Below are 13,941 nucleotides of genomic sequence, written 5' to 3'. Positions count from 1 at the left end.
TGTACCAGGATGCTTGATGGCAAGTGAACAACTTTACCAACATAGAATTTCATACTTTTCTCAACATTTTCCATACATGTTTTGACTTCCCAAGCATGATAATGTAACTTTACTCAGTGCTCAATATGAAAACTATTATATGACTGACCTTCCCTACAATTAAATTTCAGAAAATTTGTCTTTTCTGATAAAAATTTCTGAATTTTTTTAAAAATCCAAAGTGTGTGAAAATAAAGCTACCAATTTTTTATGTTTTAAATATTTATTTGTACATAGTTTTCTAATAAATAATCTTCATCATTTAAATAATCTTATCTTTAGTATTTTTGGTTGTCACTTGTTTCAATACATTTGATAAAGTTGCCTGTTTTATGTAATTTTGCCACTGAAGTTTGCAATGTTTTTAACCTATAATTGTTTCTTAATTTGTCATGTTTCCACAAACTGTGAATTTACAGATGAAGAATAATGATTTATGATGGTTTTCAAGCACTACAATTTGTATCAGTTAACACAGCTTTTGAAAGAAAGTAAAAATTGTTCTTTTTTAGAAGGTCCCCTTTCTGGTCCAGTGAACTTTGTGCACTGAGGCTCCCATAACCCTTTCATAGGACTGTGAATGTTTTCCAGTCACAGATCTGTAGAAATAAGGATGAGTGAAAATCAGAGCTTGCCAAATCTGGTGAATGGAAAGAATGTTTCAACAATTATACTTAAAATCCCTCAAAAAACCTTTCTGGCAGTAAGATAGTCTTGAAGTGGAATGATTTCCAATCTGGGCTCTTTGTATTTTTTAATCCATGTGGTCTAGAAGTCTAGTGTAGTATTTTACATTATTGTTAAACTCTTTGCAAGAGAGCCAATTAGATGAATCTATTTTGCATCCCAGCAAATGCTGGTCACAGCTGTAGCAATAGAGGAAATAGCTTCTGCCTTTTTTGGTACTGGATCTGTGGCTTCCAGCTGTTCCATTGATTGTTAAAATCACTTTCAAAGTAATCTCTAATGAATACTTCTGTCTTTCTCTCTACTTGAAAATGACCAATGATTGTCCTTCATCACAGAGTTTCTATGATACTGTGTATGAATAAATGTATTATGAGAAGGAAATATGCTACTTACCATATTGGGGAGAAGTTGAGTCATAGATAGGAACAACAAAAATATTTTCACACTAAAAGCTTTCGGCCAATGGCCTTTGTCAACAATAGAGATACGTACTCACACACACACTCATGCAAACACAACTTAAACACATGACTGCAGTCTCAGGCAACTGAAACGACACTGCGAACAGCAGCACAGTTGCATGATGGGAATGACGACTGGGTGGGGGAAAGATGGAGACTGGGGCAGGGAGGGGGAGGGATAGAATGGTGGGGATGGCGGACAGTGAAGTGCTGCAGGTTGGGCGGTGGACAGGGGAGAGGTGAGAGGGGGGGGGGGGGGGGGAGTAGCGGAAAAGGAAAGAAATAGAGAGAAATAAATAAGAAAGTGAAATAAAATAAAAAAATAAAAAAAGATTGGGTGTGGTGGTGAAATGAAGGCTTGTGTAGTGCTGGAATGGGAGCAGGTAAGGGGCTGCATGGGTGAGGACAGTGACTAACGAAGGTTGAGGCCCAGAGGGTTACGGGAATGTAGGATGTATTGCAGGAAAGTTCCCACCTGTGCAATTCAGAAAAGCTGGTGTTGGTGGGAAGAATCCATATGGCACAGGCTGTTAAGCAGTCATTGAAATGAAGGATATTATGTTTGGCAGTGTGTTCAGCAACAGGGTAGGCCACTTGTTTCCTGGCCACAGTTTGTTGGTGGCCATTCATGTGGACAGACAGCTTGTTGGTTGTCATGTCTACATAGAATGCAGCACAGTGGTTGCAGCTTATCATGTGGACCATGTGACTGGTTTCACAGGTAGCCCTGCTTTTGATGAGATAGGTGATGTTAATTACCGGACTGGAGTAGGTGTTGGTGGTGGGATGATGTATGGGATAGGTCTTGCATCTAGGTCTATTACAGGGGTATGAGCCATGAGGTAAGGGATTGGGTGCAAGGGCTGTATTAGGATGGATGAGAATATTGTGTAGGTTCAGTGGATGGCGGAAAACCACTGTGGGAGGGGTGGGAAGGATAGTCGGCAAGACATTTCTCATTTAAGAGCACAATGGGAGATAATTGAAACCCTGGCAGAGAAAGTGGTTCAGTTGCTCCATTCCTGGGTGGTATTGAGTTACAAGGGGAATGCTCCTCTGTGGCTGGATGGTGGGGCTTTGGGAGGTGGTGGGAGACTGGAAAGATAAGGCATGGGAGATTGTTTTTGTACAAGGTTGGGAGGATAATTACAGCCAGTGAAGGCTTCAGTGAGACCCTCGATATATTTCGAGAGGGCCTGCTCATCACTGCAGATGTGACAACCATGTGTGGCTAGGCTGTACAAAAGGGACTTCTTGGTATGGAATGCGTGGCTGAAGTAAAGGTATTGCTGATGGTTAGTAGGTTTCATATGGACAGAGGTACTGATGTAGTCATATTCAAGGTGGAGGTCAACATCTATGAAGGTGGCTTGTTGGGTTGAGTAGGACCAGGTGAAGCAAATGGGGGAGACGTGTTGAGGTTCTGGAGGAATGTGGATAGGGTGTCCTCATCTTTGATCCAGATAGTAAAGATGTCATCAATGTATCTGAACCAGGTGAGGGGTTTAGGATTCTGGGTGTTTAGGAAGGATTCCTCTAGATGGCCCAAGAATAGGTTGGCATTGGATCGCGCCAGGCGGCTGCCCATAGCCGTACCCCAGATTTGTTTGTAGGTAATGCCTTCAAAGGAGAAGTAATTTTGGGTGAGGATATAGTTGGTCATGGCTACTAGGAAGGAGGTTGTTGGTTTGGAAGCCATTGGGCACTGGGAAAGGTAGTGTTCAATAGTGGTAAACCAATGGGCATTACGAATGTTAGTGTACAGGGAGGTGGCATCAATAGTGACGAACAGGGCACTCTGTAGGAAAGGGACAAGAACTATGGAGAGTTGGTGGAGGAAATGGTTGGTATCTTTTAAATAGGAGGCTAGGTTCCGGTAATAGGTTGAAGGTGTTGGTCTGTGAGAGCATAGATTCTCTCAGTGGGGGCACAGTAACCAGCCACAATATGACTGCTTCACAGCCTGTGCCATATGGATCCTTCCCACCAACACCAGGTTTACTTAATTGCACAGGTGAGAACTTTCCTGCAATATATCCTATGTTCCTGTAACCCTCTGGGCCTCAACCTTCGTTAGTCGCTGTCCTCACCCATGCAGCCCCTTTTCTGCTCCCATTTCAGCACTACATCACTACACAGCTGTCATTCCACCACCACACCCAGTCTTTATTTTATTTTTTATTTATTTATCTCTATTTCTCTCCTTTTGCACTACTTCCCCCCTCCCCACCTCTCCCCTGTCCACCGCCCAACCTGCAGCACTTCACTGTCCACCATGCCCACTATACTATCCCTCCCCCTCCCCTCCCCGCCCCAGTCTCCTCCTTTCTCGCACCCTGTTGCCACTCCCATCATGCACCTGTGCTGCTGCTTGCAGTGTAGTTTCGGTTGTCTGAGGCTGCAGTCATATGTGAGTTGCATTAGTTGTGAGTGTGAGTGTGTGTGTGTGCATATGTGTCTCTATTGTTGACAAAGGCCACTGGCTGAATGCATTAAGTGTGAAAGTCTTCCTGTTGTTCCTATCTGTGACTCAGCATCTCTGCAATATGGTGAGTAGCAACTTTCCTTTTCATAATATTGTTACATTCCAGCCTGGATTTCCATTGTTTGATTGTATGAATGATTGGAAATTCAAAAGGAATATTCATAGTGTCTCAACTACATTATTTGTTCTGCATACACAAATTTGTTATTTTTTCTGTGAAATTGGGATTTCTAGTCATAGCCTCCTGGATAAACTATACTGAAAAACTGATTGTAATACTTTTTTGCACCTCTTTTCTTCAGTTTTCATATTTTGTCTGACAAATATACCTTCCAGGTCATGGCTGTGGCCCTGGCTATTCATCTCCCCTGGAAGCTATGCAATATGGACCTAGAGAAAAAATTGTTTATGTGCCTTGCGTTCAACCTGCTGAAGCTCGCAATACTAAACCAGACTTTTTGGCAACTGTTGATATTGATCCTGACAGCCCCACTTTCTGCAAGGTGAGTACAGTCTATTCTAGCAGTTGTTAATGTAATTTGCTGTTTCAGATAATCTACTTAAAATAACACAGCACTGAAATTATTATGAAACTCATTTCTACCATAGTCCTGCATGTTTCAGTTTTGTTCACTTACAAATAAATTGTAATGGATGCAGTTGTATTTTTTCCCTGTATTTTAGTAGAGAAGGAAGTAGTATTTGTCAAACAGTTTTTAAGGTGGCAGAAATTTATTTTTCCATTTATTTTGTGCTTGAAATTGTTATTGTAGAAAAGTTGTTTTGTTTTTGTAAGAAAATTCACAAATATTTTACACAGGTGCATAAAATAAAGTCATGCTCTTCTAAATTGATTAACCATGGTTTACTATAACAGTAAAATGCATGTTCTATGTAGCGTCATTGACACAGTTTAAGAACTGATATTGTGCACAGTCCAGCTGCTTAGCTGGGTGGTAACATGCTCACCTCCCATGCAAGCAAGCCTTGGTTCAATTCCCATCGAGGTTGGAGGTTTTCTCTGCTTGGGGACTGGGTGTTGTGTTGTCCTCATCATCATTTCATCCTGATCAGTCACCCAATGTGGCAAAAAACTTGCCCTTGGCGGTCGAACTTCCCAGGGTGCGGCCTCCCAGCCAACGATGCCGTACGCTCATTCATTTTCATTGTGTACAGGTTATACATCGCCTGCCAATGCCTTACCTAGGTGATGAGCTACATCACTCAGGATGGAATGTTTGTAGCAGCTGTCATGAAGATTCAACAAAATGTAGAGACAAGCTGATTTTGCCATCACTGGGCAGTTCAAGGATATATGTTGTTGATATTGGAATCAATGAGAGAGCACCTCGATTGCACAAGGTATGTAATATTACACAATTTTAAGTTACACTATGGTTATCATTACCACACTGATGATTCTTGCTTCCATGAATGTTGAGGCTGTTTATGACAGATAAAATTAATAACTATCTTTCACCTGTATTTATTTATGTGAAAATATTATATGTGATTTTGTTGTCAATATGCTTCTTCATTATGAATCTTTGCTTTATGAAACTGAGACCTGCAGTCAGGCAATTCTATTAATCCTGTTTATGTTTCTATCTAACAAACTGTATCAAAACACAGTAACTGATTAACTAACATCAGTTAAAGTACCTCAATACAGTTTGTCAGTTGTGAATATACCTGTATATTGGATTTAAGTGCATGCACATGCACACATAAATATGGTATATTTTTAAGCATAAGTGTAGTATGGAGTACCATACTAACTACAAAATCAATCCCATATAATATTTTTACATTAATAAATACAGCTGAAAGAAAAGTTATTAGTTTTATGTCCTAAATTGATGTTGTTTTGTGATATTTAGTCTGCAAGCCAGTCTGATGCAACTATTCATGCTAGTCTAAAATGAGCAAGCCTTTTCATCTTTACCTAACTACGGCAGCAGACATCCATTTGCATCTGCTCTCTGTGTTCAAGCTTTGGTATTTCTCTAAAATAATAATAATATAGATATGTACATTGGGTCAACCAACTGAATTCCATTACAATTATCAATAAATTATGTCAAGAAGATACAGATGATTTGTCAGCTATTTTTATTCATTACTGTCAAATCAGAAACTTCAAAAACAATTTATCTAGCATGGTTTCTAGTGAGCTAGCTACTACATCCGTGAGCAGTGCAGTTACCTGGCCTCCCTCTGGCTGCCAAATGATTTGCATTCTTTGAAGAACATTTTGTAGAATAGAGAGAAGTGCCAAGTAAGAAGCAGAAATTACAATTTCATGCTTCATGAACTGGAGGTGCTATCATGTACAATAATTGATGCCATTACCAATTTGATACAAGAAAGTATTGTGCAACCTACTTAGATATTAAAGAAGTGGCTACAATCAAACAGCATCAACAGATTTAACTATCTGGAAAAATTTACTTATAATTAATTCATGACATGGTGTTAATATAGATCTTCATGCTTTGAATACAAATTCAGAGGTTTGTAAATTATAAAGTAGTGCAGAAATTACATACAGCAGAGTTCCACTAATCTAAACCCCGGTAACCCGAACGTTCGGTTAATCCGAACATGAAAAATGTTAGTCTAAGTGTGGAAAACTGTGTGGTAAACTGCTGTACATACACACTATTTTAATTTACACAGTACAGTAAACATGTATTAGAAAAATTGACAAGAAAAGATTAGCTTTAAACAATTCATAACAATGAAAGAAAAGCTGTCAAACTTACTAAAATACAATGGACATTTTATCCCTACTTTTTAGATGACAAAAACTCAGTGATTGTTTTTTGGCATAATGAAGACAGTCTGTTATATGATGCATAGTTGCACCATTGTTTCATAAACATCAAATCAGAAGGTGTAGCAGTGGGCTGTGGCTCCCAATAACATAGCGTGAGGTCAAGGGCTTCTGCTGCATCACTTTGTGGCACCAACTCTCCTTTGTCACTTTCACACTCATTGTCACTTCCATCACAGCAGACCACTTCTTCTTGGTCTTGAGTCACAGCAGCAACTAAATCAGCATCAGTAGGCTTCTCCACACATGCCCCATCCACTGCCATCCACTCATCTACATCTCCTTCACTAGCTTCTTCACATCCACAGATTGTCTGTATTAATTGTAGTAGATTTTCCTCTTCATTTTCAACTAGGTTGTCCTGAAATTCAAGAGATGTCCACAGTTTTCTCCACGATTTTCTCGGAGTATTTTCTGAAATACTCTGCCACACCTCAGTGGCCCAATAAACAACATCCTTCACATTGGTCTTTTTTATTTTGTCCACTAAAGGAATGCTATCATCTTGGATCAGCTACTTAAAAATTGTTTTCTGTAAATCAGTTTTAATGTTTGCAGTGAGCCCTGGTCCATCGGCTGTAGAAGTGGTGTAACATTCGGTGGCAAAAACTTCGCCACAATTTCTCCATCACATAGTTCCTCAGTGCTAGAGTGAGATGGCGCATTATCAATCAAAAGGATTGCATGGGGAGACAAATGATTTTCCTTAAAAACTGTTGAACAGAGGGAACAAACTGGCTGGGAAACCATTCTTTGAACAGCTTACCATCCATCCATGCTTTCTTCTTGTTGTGATAATATATGGTCAGGGACTTCGTGTTGCAGTTTTTAAAGGCTCTGGGCCTAGCAGATTTGCCAATCAGCATTAAAGGCAGCTTGTGGTCACCAACAGCATTGCTGCACACTAATAAAGTCACACAATCTTTGCATATTTTAAAACCAGGAGCATGGTCTTCTGTTTTTGATGCCAGGCTTTTTGTTGGCAATACCCTAAAATTAAGGCCAGTCTTGTCACCATTATAAATTTGTTGAGGCGAATACTTTCCCTCTCTTATCATTTTTGCAAACTCACCCAAGTAATCCTTTGCTGCATCATGGTCAGAAGAAAGCTTCTTTCCAGTAATTGTTAGCAGACAGATTCCATGACATTTTCTGAATCTGTCCAAACAAACCATATCGCACTCAACAATGCACAACAACAAGGGCAGGGAGTGAGAGTGAGCCATTGTGCCCACACTTGTTCCCATTTGTTATCATCATGTACCTACTTATATGCTTGGTATACTTCATTCTAGAAACGTGTCACCATAATTCTGGCAAATCTGAACAAGTTGGTAATCCGAACAAGGTCCGGTCCCAATTAGTTCAGATTAACAGGCCTCCACCATAATTAAATTTGTGCCAGTTGAGAATCAACACTCACATTAATAGAACAAACTTTGATATGAGATCCACTTTTGCTATTTCATACCTTATTTATGAAGAAATCACATATGAAAATATGCCATATTCTCAGATGAGATTTCATTACTTGGTTAATCTCTCAACTACTATTTGGCATCTGGTTGGAAACATGGCAGTATGTCAGACCACTCAGTACAAAATACTGTCAGATGCCTTGCAGTCTGGTTAATGATGGATGTATTGTGGTGATCTTGACATTTGGGGCCAGCCTGGGTGGCTGAGCAGTTCTAGGCGCTACAGTCTGGAACCGCGTGACTGCTACGGTCACAGGTTCGAATCCTGCCTTGGGCATGGATGTGTGTGGTGTCCTTAGGTTAGTTAGGTTTAAGTAGTTCTAAGTTCTAGGGGACTGATGACCTCAGAATTAAGTCCCATAGTGCTCAGAGCCATTTGAACCATTTGACTTTCGGGCAGTTCATTTGCCGGCTGTGACATCTAAAACATGTTGTGGCATACACTATTTGATCAAAATTACCTGGACAGTCCTGTGTAATGTGGAACTGGCCTTTGCCAATATAGAAAGGAGACTGGAGTATTGTGTTGTCAGCAGAGAAGCAGTAACATTAGAATGGGTCAAGAGAGTTCAGTGACTTTGATTGTGGCCTGATCATTGAACATCACCTGAGTAATAAATCCATCAAGGAAATTTCAACTTTTCCAAAGCTGCACAAGTCAACTGTTGGTGATGTGATGTGAAGTGGAAACATGATGGATGAGTGACAGCTAATCCAAGACCAGGCAGATCTAATGAACTTCCAGATACTGACAAACAAACATTGTGCAGAATGGTTGCAATTAGTTTTAAAACTGCTACCAGCGCACCTACTAGCAGAATGATTGTGAATAGGAAGTTCGAATAGGAAGTTAAAAAGAATGGATTCAATGGTCAAGAGGCTCCTCATAAGCCAACCATTTCTGTAGTGAATGCTAAGCAATGCTTGAAGTTGTGTAAAGAATAATGCTACTGGACAGTGGATGACTGGGAATGAGTGATTTGGAGGGCTGACTCATACTATGACTTGAGGCAATCATATAGAAGGTTTTGGGTTTGCTCAGTGCCTGCTGCTACTTGCCATCCCAAAAGTGAAGTACGGAGGATGTGCTGTTTTGTTATGGAATGTTTTCTGTGGTTAGGATGTGGTCCCCTTATTACGTTTAAGAAAACACCTGTATGCATAATGATATGAACATACTTTACAGCATTATATACTGCAGACAGTGGAGGAACAGTTTAGAGATGTGATTTTTTTATAAGCATGACATGCACTCTCTCACAGAGCAGCTACTGGATGGCAATGGATTGTGGACAGTGTAATATAACATGGCAAAAATTTTTTGTGGGTGAAGTTTGGGATGTGTATCATTATTTAGTACAAGAAGAATAATGATTAATATACCCCACCTTATTATGGATATCCTCCACCAATAAAATAATACATATCTTGTGTAATATGGGGTGTTGCTTCTTAATGCTGCCATAGGTTCATCTTGATGTTATTGCATCACCACATGGGAATCATGCAATGATAGAAATAAGTTTAGTACTTCTTGTCCAAAGAGAATCTTATTTTGCACGCTAGATGTTTGACGGCGAATGTACAAAGTCTGACTACATGCTGTTGAAAGAAAATTCGGTCCAAGACTGACGTAATACTGACGTGGGACTGACCTCAGACTGACCTATAGTGGCATACAAATCACCTCTGTTTATATTGAATTTTGGATTTATACAATTAAAGTTTTTGCATACATCTTCCCAAATAACGTAGAAATTTACACGAAATAGAAGTGAATAATTTCATACAAAGACAGGAAAGAATCTGTTTATATTGAAACTAAGAAATTACATGTTTTATCATTGCAACAATGTGTTTCATTAATTTGCATATATTTTTTTACTGTCTTAAAGGACATCATCCTATCGTTTTCAGGTGAACAGAGCAATTAGTTTTATTACATAAAATGCCTAGATTCAACTAATTAAACTACGTATGAGTAAAGTTTTACATTTCTATATGCTCATAATTACAGTTTAGCTAACTAACACCAATTAAAACATGAGTATCCTTAATTCTGACTGAAAAATCATCATGTCGTATTTCTGTTAGGGACACATGTAGTTTTTGTGTTAAAAAGCATAAAAATAGCTGTTTCCTGATGACTAGAAATATTGGAACTTAAATTGTTGATTACTCCATAATTACAATAGCAATTTTATTCCTACCATGTTCCTGTGGTTTGTATTATGTGCAAATTGTGATCGTATATTAGCTTTTAACATGTTTCCTTCATTCTACATACTGGTGAGGCCCAACATAAACAATGTCAAAACAGTAGCTTAAATTAGTGCAAATTACTAATTTTCTGCACAAAAAATCTTCAGTGTATTCGAATCCAGGTAACCAGAAAAGACAAAGTCAAACAGCAGTTTAAGTTGGTGTAAGTCCTCTTTGGGAGAGTGGGGATGAGAGTGGAAGAAGAGGATACAGGGGTTGTGGTATTACAATACATCCCAAAGAGGTTTGACTATTGCAGAGAGACAAAGCTCTCCTAAATCTCTGGCTAAAAATGAAGGGAATATAATCATGACTAGTGAAAAAGACCAGCAATTTGACAATTAGTGTGAGTGAAAAATACATGTTATGTATAAAGTTTAGTCAGTCAACTTTCTCATTTACAAGATGAAATACAAGAAAGATACAAGTGCATAAATTTTCCGTTTTATCATCTTGGTGCTCTTTTGATGCACTCCATTGAACGTACTATGAGATTCGTTCAATTGTTCATATATTATTGCCTAATAAGTTGTATCATACCTCTAAAAGATGTTAGTGTGAGTTGGTTGTCAAGTTATGGATACATAATTTTTTCCCAGGCAAGAACATGCCTCAACTGGAATGCCAGACATTTGATGCTGTATCAAACCGACTTCAATGTCAAAATTTCAAATAGATTAAAGAAATGTATCATCTTCCAAATTCAATTATCAGAATGATCACATCTATATCAATGTCCTCAAATAAGTGTGAACATACATCAGGAAACAAAATTAATTGTTTTTCAGAATAACCTCCTTGTGGTCACAACTATTATGCCCATTACTTCCATGAGTTTATTAAATGCAGTAAACAGTATATCAGTATAAAGTGCTGTGTTTTACCATAATCCCCTTCACATCACTTTGTTCCAACTCCTTCCTTGGTTCATTTCAAATTTTCACCAGTGCAAGACTGTCATTAGTTTACTTATATATACATATATCCCATGATTGTTAATTAATCTAATCACTGTATAACTTCCAATTCAGAAGTATGGTGAACTATAAAGAGTTATTCTGTGTATACAATACAGTGTGACAAAGCAAAATTCAAGTTGATAACATAAAATCTTACCTACTTTACTAGACAAAATATATATTTGTATCCATGAATGACAAATAAGATTCAAGAGTTATCCTACATCAAATCATAGAAAAACACTAATTTAAAATATATACCAGAAAACGCAAATGAAAATTCCCTCCAGTCTGTTAAGTGAGACCAAAGTAGTGCATAGAACCATACAGAGTTCATCTTGTCATAGGAAATGCAATTGCAGCAAGTGACAGCAAGGCCACAAAACAAGGCCTAACACACAATCAAATACAAGAGTTAACCTACAATGCATTTATATATATGACTAAAACTATACAGGAAGTCTCAAATCATGACATCACAGCTGAAAAACAGATCAAATTGATATAGTAAGCAAAACTACATGAAACTAGAATTTGGCATGAGACACCTCAAACCAAATTGAAAATGTTCAAGGCCTATGTTTGCGATGATCGGACTGACCTAAAAATGCAAAGCACTGGGTACTAACCAGTAAAAAGTTCATAATCAGTTAGTTCAAATTTCAAAATCCATAAGGAATCAGTATGGAAATATGCAAACCAATGTGATGTGGGACTTCAAGTTCCATACAAAAATGTTCAAGGCCTATGTTTGCGACATTTGGACTGACCTGAACCTACAGGTACTAACCAGTAATAAAGTTCGTTATCAGTTAGTTCAAATCTCAAAATCAATAAGCGATAAGTATGCAAGTATGTGTATCAAAATGATGTAGAACTTCAAGTTCCAAATAAACATCATCTACTACCATAAGACAAGCAGGAGTTAGTATTAGGAGCACAAAGGTACAGGGACACAATGAAACATCAACAATGATTGCAAGTCATGACAAATATGGGAAAATCTTTCAGATAAGCAAAATTATTCATGTTCGTACAGTAATAAAATATAGCAAAAATGATTTTGTAGGTGATGTTCAGTCACAATCTAATTATTTCATATCACATTTTAATATGAATGTGTGTTTGAAGATAAATACATACGTTGGTACATTGGCACTTAAATGATTTAATAGGAAAAGCATCCTGAACAAGCAGTTGAAGAAACACTCGTGTTTCTGACACTGATGTGAGAGCAGATCCTGACAAAAGTGATTCAACAAGGGTGATGTTGAGCATCAAAGTACTAAAGAATATATATTATGAATGCCAACAACTAATATAGAAAACATGACACGAACACACATACTGAATCAAATATAGATAAAAACACAAGCATAATGCAAAGTAGAGTAATACACTTGATGTACTGAAACATAGCTTAAACTCCATTCATAATTGGTGTGTCAAAGAAATGATTGATGTCCAGCCAGAGCATCCAACCAAAATATCTCCTATCTGACTGATGCCTTCCTCAGACCAATCAGCCAATGCATATATCTCATCAAGACTGTGGTCATCTGTAACCCTGAAGCCAAAATCCACTAATAATACTATCATCACCCTAGGACAACAGCAAGCAAAACACTCCTAAATCATATTAATCAAAACCTTCAAAGACAACACCAAATTTATCACAGAGCAATCGGATTCATTATAGTCAAGATAAAGTAAATAATAAGTAAATCATTGAAGTCAATAGAATATGTGTCATGTATAAACTTCAAATAGTAGGCTAATTGCGTGCAATGTAAATTATGTCGATTGTCACTAACAGTCTCCATAATAATCATGCTGAACATTCAATCATGTACGTATGAAGTATTTCAGATTCACATGACACTGAATAATTGTAAAATCATGAAGATGTGAAACAAAAACCAATGTTATACAAGTGACCAAGATTATACCATAGTTCCTGCTGATCAACTAGAGTGTTAAGTAGACAAATGTATGTGTTTATGTGTATTATCCAGTTGGCTATACTTTTCTTCAAAATTCATACTATTCTCAGTTCCTGCCAGTATAAATAAGATAAAATACTATTTTCAAATCAGCAAAGCATTTTATGTACCTAGAATTGATTTAGACATGTGGCTAGAAACTAAGTGTAAATGGTGTAAATAAGGAATATAGTACCAAAGTATAAAGATGTTGAAGCAGATACAACATTAGCTGGGGCCCTTGTGCTTGCCAGACATGTAGTACACACAAAGAGTGTACCCCCCTGGGGTTGATCATATTTAACCACAGAAAATATGATTAAAGTAGAGTGTATTAAGCAAATTATTGCAGCTCACGTCATCAAACACCAATATCATGAATCAAATAGGTAATCAAAGTCAGCATAAATCCAAAAGATAGAAGTGTGTATGAATATGTGTGTGAATGTAGTACTGATGTATAATGGTGTTGAAACAGATACTACATTAGCTGGGGCCCTCGTGCTTGCCAGATACATGGTACACAGAGAGAGTGGATCAGTAGAGACCTGGCCAGTGATAGCTACACCTGATTCTGTTTAAAGCCTTGACAAATCTCAAGTGACTAGATGTTGGAGCATCATTGAGAAATCTCAGGATAGCTTGCCATTGATGAACTGGAAAGAGAAGCAACCATTTCACTTATACAATGTTCTGTTTATTAATTGGAATCCTCCTTTGGTTAATTTCTCCTCCTTCAAGGTTTCTGT

At 37.9% G+C, this 13,941-nt stretch overlaps 1 protein-coding gene across 1 annotated transcript in view; it reads left to right on the top strand.

The window, feature by feature from the left end:
• Nucleotides 1-4,022: 4,022 nt before the first annotated feature.
• Nucleotides 4,023-13,941, top strand: part of LOC126474972 (methanethiol oxidase-like) — a 117,703-nt gene continuing 107,784 nt past the window's right edge. Inside the window, exons 1-2 of the mRNA XM_050102497.1 lie at nt 4,023-4,178; nt 4,852-5,037. Coding sequence (XP_049958454.1) covers nt 4,053-4,178; nt 4,852-5,037 — 312 coding nt within the window. The 5' untranslated portion in view covers nt 4,023-4,052. The remainder of the gene's footprint in view (nt 4,179-4,851; nt 5,038-13,941) is intronic.

The sequence above is a fragment of the Schistocerca serialis genome, chromosome 4 (assembly GCF_023864345.2).
Source record: "Schistocerca serialis cubense isolate TAMUIC-IGC-003099 chromosome 4, iqSchSeri2.2, whole genome shotgun sequence".
Taxonomy (NCBI): domain Eukaryota; kingdom Metazoa; phylum Arthropoda; class Insecta; order Orthoptera; family Acrididae; genus Schistocerca; species Schistocerca serialis.
This window is presented reverse-complemented; position numbering and strand designations above follow the sequence as displayed.